This window comes from Larus michahellis, chromosome 8, assembly GCF_964199755.1.
Source record: "Larus michahellis chromosome 8, bLarMic1.1, whole genome shotgun sequence".
In the NCBI taxonomy this organism is placed as follows: Eukaryota; Metazoa; Chordata; class Aves; order Charadriiformes; family Laridae; genus Larus; species Larus michahellis.
Window position 1 is genome coordinate 25779694 of NC_133903.1, and position 8076 is coordinate 25787769.

At 60.1% G+C, this 8076-nt stretch overlaps 1 protein-coding gene across 1 annotated transcript; it reads left to right on the forward strand.

The window, feature by feature from the left end:
• The first annotated feature begins 328 nt into the window (after nucleotides 1-328).
• METTL13 (methyltransferase 13, eEF1A N-terminus and K55) lies at nucleotides 329-5980 on the forward strand. The gene is made up of 8 exons (XM_074597680.1): nucleotides 329-581; nucleotides 961-1708; nucleotides 2414-2613; nucleotides 3226-3421; nucleotides 3667-3810; nucleotides 4017-4229; nucleotides 4611-4742; nucleotides 5214-5980. Exons 1-8 carry the CDS (start codon nucleotides 429-431, stop codon nucleotides 5486-5488), a joined length of 2061 nt encoding a protein of 686 aa, XP_074453781.1. The 5' UTR covers nucleotides 329-428; the 3' UTR covers nucleotides 5489-5980.
• Nucleotides 5981-8076: the final 2096 nt, after the last annotated feature.

Genomic DNA, 8076 nt, shown 5'->3' on the forward strand with positions numbered 1-8076 from the left:
CCCATTGTGTTTTTTTGTTGTTTGCGCAGCACAGCGCGTCCGGATCGTTTAAGCGGGAGGGGGGGCCTTGCAGGGGCCGGGATGGCTCCGGCCCGGGCATTCCCTGCTGCCCTTTCTGCCTTGGGAAACGGCGGAGGCCGCGCAGCGCACAGCACCGAGTCCCGCGGCAGCCCGAGGGGACGGCGGGGGCGCGCTGGCGCCTGGGCGCGCTCCCGTACGGAGCGGCCAGCCAATGGGAAGCGGCCGGGGGGGGGGGAGGGGAGAGGCAGCCAATGGGCTGCGTGTCCGCTGCGGCCAATGGGTGCGCTGCGCACCCGGATGTAGTCAGCGCGGGGACACGTGCGCCGGCAGCAGCGGGAGCGGGACGGGACCGGGAACGGGGACCGAGACCGGGAGCAGCGGGACGGGGACTGAGCCCGAGCCCGGCCATGGACCTGCTTCCCCGCAGCCCCGGGGAGTTCGGTTCATCCCGCTACTGGGATCGGTTCTTCCGTCAGCGCGGGCAGCGGCCCTTCGAGTGGTACGGCGCCTTCCCGGAGCTCTGCCCCGTCCTGCACAAGTACGTCCGGCCCCGCGACAAGGTGAGCCCCGCTCTGGGACCCAGTGCCCGTGTGCCCGGGACGAGCTCTATCCCCCCCGTATCCCGGCTTAGTCTGCCGCCGTGCCCTGGCGCAGAGGGTGTGTAACCCTCATAGCAAGAGAACGGGAGAGAGCCACGGGTTGCCCTGGTTTGGGGCGCACTGGGGGTTAAAACACGCAGATCGTCCCTGAAAGAGATGTGGCAGATGCATCGCTTCCGTCCCCCTGTGGCTTTTCTATACGGAAATGTTGTCTCGGGGCCCTAGAGAGTGGGTTTGCAGGTGCTGCGGGTGAGGTTTTTCACACATTTGCTTGTAAAATGCTTTGGGATGCGTTTCCAGGGCGTTCTCCCCATCACGCTGTTCTTGGGCCGCTCCCCAGGTTCTGGTGGTGGGCTGTGGGAACTCAGAGCTGAGCGAGCAGATGTACGACATGGGGATGTGCGAGGACATCGTCAACATCGACATCAGCGACGCCGTGATCCGTCAGATGCAAGAGCGGAGCGGGAGCAAGAGGCCGAAGATGAGCTACCTGCTGATGGACATGCTTCAGATGGACTTCCCTGATGCCCACTTCCAGGTGGTTCTGGACAAAGGAACGCTGGATGCCGTCCTCACCGACGAAGAGGAGGCCACTCTAGCCAAGGTGGACAAGATGTTTGCCGAGATCAGCCGGGTCCTGCAGGTAGGAGGACGCTATCTCTGTGTCTCCTTGGCTCAAGCCCATGTGCTGAAGAAAGCAGTGGAATACTTCTCCCAGGAAGGCTGGGTTGTGCGTGTCCATCAGGTGGCCAGCAGTGGTGACAAGCAGCAGTTTGTCCTACCAATCTTTGTCTACGTCATGACAAAGTTCAGGAAGATCCCCGGCTCGGCACCACAGATCCTGGAGATCTGCCCCGAGGAGCAGGACAAGCCGATGCGGGTGGAGAGCGCGGAGCGGCTGGTGGCAGCAGTGAAGGACAGGCAGCATTATGCCCTTCTCTGCAGCCAGCTGAGCAAAACCCCCTGCAGGGAGCAGGTTTCCCTGGATCTGTGTGACAAAGAGAGCGGGAGGCCTCGCTACACACTGCATGTGGTCGACAGCCCCTCGGTGAAACCTTCCCGGGACAATCGCTTCGCCATCTTCATCAGTGAGTACAGCTTCTCCTGGCTGCAAGGAGATGATGCTCTCGGCCGGGAGCTGCAAAACGGTCAGCGGTCCTGGCCCTGCTGAAATCAGGGGTGGAGAGGGAAAAAACCCACCTGTGCGGAGTTCGGTTGATGTTTTAGTCCTGGCTTTGTGGTGGGACATGTTTGCCCGGTGGTGCAAGCAGAGATCTGGCACCAAGCTCACCATCTGGCAGCAGAGGGATGCTGCCTGCCCTCCAAGGTGGCGATTCCTGCTTTGATGCTGGTGACAGGCACCGTAGCACATCGCCGCATAAAGCCAGAGCTCAGCGGATGCAGCCGGAAAGGCATCGCTGGTCTGTGCGGGCATCCTGATTTGCCAGTGCCAGGCTGCTCAGGGCTGGGCTTTGCTGAGACACATCGAGCTCTGCCGGCAGCGCTGTTCCCTCCCTGCACGACTGGAAAGCTGGGGCTTAGCACTGCTTGGAGGTGGGTCTTGAGGCTGTTGGACAACCTTATCTTATGAGATGTTGTTTTTTCAGCCTCCTGCACGAGCCTGCCCAAAACCAGGAAGGTTCTGTCTCTGTTGGTGGCTGCAGAGCATGGCTCTAGGCGTGCAGTGGTACCTCCTCGTGATGTCTTGCCTTTCCTGTAGCTCCTCTCTTGGAGGCGGGGGTGGTCGCTCGGGGACTGGGCCTGGCCCAGGCTGATGGCAGCCCCTTCTGTAGTCCCACAGGGCAGAGAAACCGAGTGGCTCTTTGGGACAGAGGAAGGGCGGAGGCAACTGGCCGCCAGTGCTGGCTTTGGGCGCCTGGTCACCGTGGCCCTGCACAGGGAGCAGCACTATGAGGGCATGGCGGGCATCCAGGCAGAGCTGTCGGGGAAGGTGATGGAGCTGGCCCCACCGGGCCTCCCTGCCCGGCAGCAGGTGAGCCTCACCGTCCATCCCGCTCGCTCGGCTTCCCCAAAACCCGGGCCAGGCTGTCTCTCTGCCAGCAGCAAGTCCCTCTTCTCTGAGGGAGACCGAACTGCAACGTGTGAGCTGGCTGCCTTTGCAGGGAGGAGGCTGGCCTGAGGTCTAGCTCCTTTGGTTTTTCCCTCCAGCTGGCTGTCTTCACTTGGAGGCAGGATTTGAGGTGCCTGCGTGGCAGGACTCAGTGTGAAGTCCTTACTCTCCAAAACCCAGCATCCCAAGAAAACCAGGCATCCCAAAACCCTGAGAGCATCTGGCCCCTTCATCATGGCTTTAACTTCTCCTGTCCCTTGTGTTGTCTCCTTCCTGCCCCAGCTCCCCAAACCTGAGCTCTTGCAAGAAGTTTTGGGGTGTTTGCTCCCCGTCCCCCAACAATGTGTCTGTTGGGGAACCTGCTGTCCCATGCGCTGGTCCCCAGCTGCCCTGTGGCTGCTTGCAGCACATCCCGCTGCTCCCACTATGTGTCTGCTTCGTCCCAGCTCTTCAGCTGTGGTCAGGACAGCAGGAATGCCAGGGTCTGTTGCTGTAGCCATTCCTTCCTGACACCAGTTCCCGTGCCCCCTGCAGGTGCCCTTTCTGTCCGTGGGAGGGGACATCGGGGTGCGGATGGTGCAGCACTGCGACACCAGCCCCCTAAGCGGGGAGTACGTCGTGGAGGACGTGAAAGGGGATGGCACCTCCTACTTCCGACGCCTCATCTTCCTCAGCAATAGGAACGTGGTGCAGTCGGAGGCCCGGCTTCTGGCCCCTGTGCCTCTTTCAGGTATGTGGGGCAGCCGGGAAGGGGCAGGGGCCAAAGGTGACTTTTTGGGGTGGCAGAGAGTGAGATTGATTTGGAAGATAGAAGTCCTGCTGGGACCTGGCTACCTTGTCCGAGGGCGGCTCTGGAAGTGTTCTTGTGCTCTGCTGCCTGCCCTGTGGGTGGGACAGGGGCTGGGGGTGGTTAATCCTCAGAAAGCATCCTTGTCTGCTGCCTTGCCTTACCAGCCGATGCCTCCTGTCCTTCAGGCCAGAAGAAACGGAGGAAGGACAAGAAGAAAGCCAGCCCCACTGAGCCACCCACAGCCATTGACAAGAGCTGCCTGTGCTGTGAGCACCACAAGGCCATGGTGGCGGGGCTCTGCCTGCTGGGGGGCCCCGACCCCCTCCCAGGTGACGAAGCCGGTGGTGGGAGGCTGTGCCCAAGGCAGGTGTGGGGCAAGTGTGTGGGTGTCCCCCGTGCCCCAGCTCCTTGGGGAAGGGCTTTCCTGGCTGGGGCATCCCATGTGCCCTTCCCAAAGCGGTTTTGGCAGGGAGGTGGGATGGGTGATGTAAGCACGGCCGTCCCAGCAGCTTACCCAGGTGCTCTCCATTGGCAGGAACCCCTCTGGCAGTGCTGGTGGTGGGACTCGGCGGCGGCAGCCTGCCCCTCTTCATCCACGACTACTTCTCGCAGGCCCATGTGGCCGTGGTGGAGATCGACCCCTCCATGCTGGAGGTGGCCACGCGCTGGTTTGGCTTCTCCCAGGGTGACCGGATGCGGGTGCACATCTCCGATGGCCTGGACTACGTGGCCAAGCTGGCGGCTGAAGGTACTGTCTCGCAGAGCATCACGGGCGCCCCATCAAGCCCAGGGGGTGATGTGCTGGGGAGTGGAATCCTGGGCTGCTTTCACCCTTTGTTCCCCATTCCTGCCCATCTCTTGCCATGTGTCATGAGCTCCAGCCTCACCAGGTTTCTGCAGCTCACAGGCTTGTCCCTGCCAACAGGCGCAGGGAACATTAGATGTGTTGTGTCTTCCAGCGCTGAGGGCTGCTGCTGTGGGTTTATTTGGGAAGAGAAACCCCACTGGAGAGAGTAGTGGTCGTAACATGGCAGAGGGGGTGTCTTGACCACCCCATTCGTTGTCTCTCCACTGTGCGTGGCTCATCTGTGTCCCAAGGGATAATGAGTCTTTGTGCTCCCTCCTGCAGCCCCAGCCCAGTATGATGCCATCATGTTCGATGTGGACAGCAAAGACATGATGGTGGGGATGAGCTGCCCACCCCCGGCCTTTGTGGAAAAGCCCTTTCTGCAGAAAGTTAAAACCATCCTCAAGCCCGAAGGTAAGAGGGGAAATCTGGTGGTGTCCCTGTGATGGGGCTGGCTGGTCCTGTGCGGGGTTTGAGTAATGGGGCCAGGGTTTCTGGATTGCTGCGTGGCATCCGCTGCTCCTGGCTGGTCCCGGATCCGGGTGTTTCAGTGGGTGTTGTGACAGCAGGGTGTAGCGGGTGGCCTGTGACGCTGCTGTGTCAGGCAGGCTGAGACATCCCCAGGGAGCAAACAAAGGTTGCGGGAAGGCAGAGGGTGTAGGCGGTATCTGGGAACAGATCGCGTGGCAGCCTGCAACCCGGGTGGTGTCGGGGATGTGGAGCTGGGCCGAGGGCACTGCGGGGTTGCCGGTACTCCTCGTGCTGCCGCGGAGGAGCCGTTTGCACCAGGGTGGCACCGATTCAGCTGCGTTCCCACGGGAAAGTGGGCAGCAGGACTGTGTGTGCAGGCTGATCCGAACTCCCTCCTCACTCTTCCCGCTGCAGGAGTCTTCGTGCTCAACTTGGTGTGCCGTGATGTCCGGCTGAAGGAGTCTGTCCTGGCCACCCTCAGGGAGGTCTTCCCGCTGCTCTACACGCGCCGCATTGAAGGGGAGGTCAACGAGATCCTGTTCTGCCAGCTGAGCCCCGAGTGCCGGCGGGACCTCACAGAGCTGGGGGCACGTGCCCAGGCACTGGAGGAGGGCCTGCGACAGCCTAGACGCCCCTGGGACAGCTCGTATGCTCTGGCAGACATGCTGCAGGCTGTCAAGATCCTCTGAGAGGGGCCTCGATGCTGCTCGAATGAGAGAGGCGTCCCCGCGTGGGTGCTGTGGCTGTGGAGGGGTGCCTGTGGCTGGGATTGCCACCCCTGTGGAGCTGGTGGTGGCCGGGGTCTGCCTGAAGGACTGGACTGGTGTGGAGAGGTGCTCTCTGTAGCATGGCTCCCCAGGAAGGGGTCTGGGATGGTGGGAAGCTATGCAGCCCAAGGGGCAGCGTTGAGGCACTGAGGGGAGGGAGGAGGGTGCTGTGGGTCTGGCAGGAATGTGGGTTTGGGTTTGTCCCCGCTGTGGAAAAAACATCCCTTCGACTGTCCCCTTCCACCACAGATGGCTCGTTCCCGCTGGTGCTGCCTCTCCCTGCATCTCCAGCATCCCTGGTCGCTGGTGCCTGTGCAGAGCCCCAGCCCTGCTCCAAGCCTGGTTGTGGATGTGGGGGGGGGTGGGCTGAGAGCTGTGGAAAATAAAGTTCTCAGGGATGCTCTGAGGCCTGTGGTGCGTTGCCAGGCTTGTTTCTGGAGCTCCCGGCACCCCTGGAAAAGGTACGGTCACCTGAACTCCTCAAGACCATGTCCTGGCAGCAGGCAGCTGCCCCTTGTACCCCACTGCACCCTCCCCACTCACCTTCCCTGAACTGGGACCTGTAACCCATGGGGCCCCCAGCTCTTCTCCCCCCCTGCCCCTTGGGCCAGCAGCGACCTAGCCCTGTGCTCGGGCTCTTGGGCACACCAACCCACTCACCCTGCTGGGGCAGGTCAGCCTTCCTGCAGGATGAAAAGGCAGCAAGAAAACACCCATCGGGGTGTTCCCGTGGCACCTCGTTCCTGCACAGGTGGCTGATTTTGTCTCTCCTGAGGGTTTCAAAGCCTGGTTCCCCCCTGCAAGGTTTAGCTGAAGAGCTGGCCCACGGGTCCTGGCTGGTGACAGAGCAGCTGACCTGCTGGTGCTCCCTCATTCAGCAGAAGTCATTTTTGAGGGGCTTGTCTTTCTTCCCTGCAACAGCTGGTACCAAAATGAATCTGTGACATTGTACCAAAGTGACCAGCTTGCAGACATCAAGGTGACAACCTGCTCAGGCACCACGATGCTTTGCCACTGACCTTGCACCCTCACCCCTTGCTCTCTTCTGCCGCTGGTACCCTGAGTGAGGACAACCTCCCAGGGAGGTTGTGATGCCCCATCCCTGGAGGTGTTCAAGGCCAGGCTGGATGGGGCTTTGAGCAGCCTGGTCTGGTGGGAGGTGTCCCTGCCCAGGCCAGGGGGGTGGAACTAGATGATCTTTAAGGTCCCTTCCAACCCAAACCATTCTATGACATCTTTCTGGCAGCTGCTTCCTAAAGCAAACCCTTCCCAGCCACCTTTCCACAGTCCGGGGTGGTTAACACCACACTAGAAGCAGCTCTGTGAGGGATCTGATCCAGCCATTGGCACGGAGGCAACAGGAGACACATCTCAGCATCGCTCCCAAAACCATCTCGCCAGTTTTGCAGCCCGCGCACCCTGTCCCACCAGGGTGTTGGTGGGCTGCTGCTCATCCTGTCCTTGCTCAGCAGGACTGTCTCTCCTCCACCCACGGGAAATCCATCTTTGCTCAGAAAGCCAAGCAAGGGGGTATGTGAACCTGAGGGTTTGCAGTTCCCCAGCCCTGCAGGGGCCATGGAAAGCGCACCCCAAGGGCTCTCACACCCTGAACCAGTGGGGACTGCGGCCACTGTGCCAATGCGGGAGACAAGGGGGCCGTTTGTGCCCAGGAGGCACTACAGCAGCTGTGCTGACAGAAAGCACATCCCTCCAATCAGCGTCTGTCGCTATATTTTATTTTTGACAGTGGGCTCTGCTTTGGAAACCACTCTCTTCAGATCCCTTCTCCGATGCTCCCTGCCTTATTCCCCTTCGCACAGAGGGACAAATTGGTGCCCTACTTTCTCCCTGGGCTGGCCCGCTTCTACGCAGAGGGAGCAGATGCTTTTTTTAAGTAAGTAAGTGATTTTGATGGTTCCCAGGCGCTGGAGAGCGGGGTTGGCCTGCTCCCTGCTTCAGATAAGGGATGGCAGGGTGGGTGCGTGCCCTTGGCACGTTGCTCACCACCCGGTCCCTCCTCTGTGTGGGGCAGCACATGGTCACTGGTCGACAGGAGAGACAAGGCTGGAGCTCAAGCTGAGAGCAGTCTGCCTGCCCCCATGCAGCCAGTTTCTAAAGCTCCTCTGTGATGAACGCTTTTTTTGAAAGATACCTATTATCTGTCCAGCTTAGCGATGGCAAATTTCTCAACGGGATCAGCAGTGCTGCATTTAGCCTATTTTTAACTTAGTTTTCAATTCTCAACATAATTCCAATGACATAGGTTCATGTGTGTGCCCTTTATTTTACTGAAACCATCTCCTTTCTTCCCCAGGAGCTCATACAAAGGCTGCGTTCATCCCTCCCTTGTCCAGTTCTGCCTTTCTGTTGTGCTTCCTAATCGCTGTGTAATGCCACATCCTGGTGGAACAACAAAAGCCATCTATTAGAAACAACGTAAGGATGAAATCTCAGTTCATTGCAGCTGTCCCTGCAGCTACTGACAGCCCTACAAGTTTGGTCTGGAAACA

What these genes read in the sequence shown, in the direction of transcription:
- METTL13 (XM_074597680.1), top strand. Translation starts at nt 429, where the DNA reads ATGGACCTGCTTCCCCGCAGCCCCGGGGAGTTCGGTTCATCCCGCTAC. An exon ending in GCCTCCCTGCCCGGCAGCAG is followed by an intron (nt 2,614 to 3,225) that starts GTGAGCCTCACC and finishes TGCCCCCTGCAG; the next exon opens with GTGCCCTTTCTGTCCGTGGG. An exon ending in GGGCCCCGACCCCCTCCCAG is followed by an intron (nt 3,811 to 4,016) that starts GTGACGAAGCCG and finishes CTCCATTGGCAG; the next exon opens with GAACCCCTCTGGCAGTGCTG.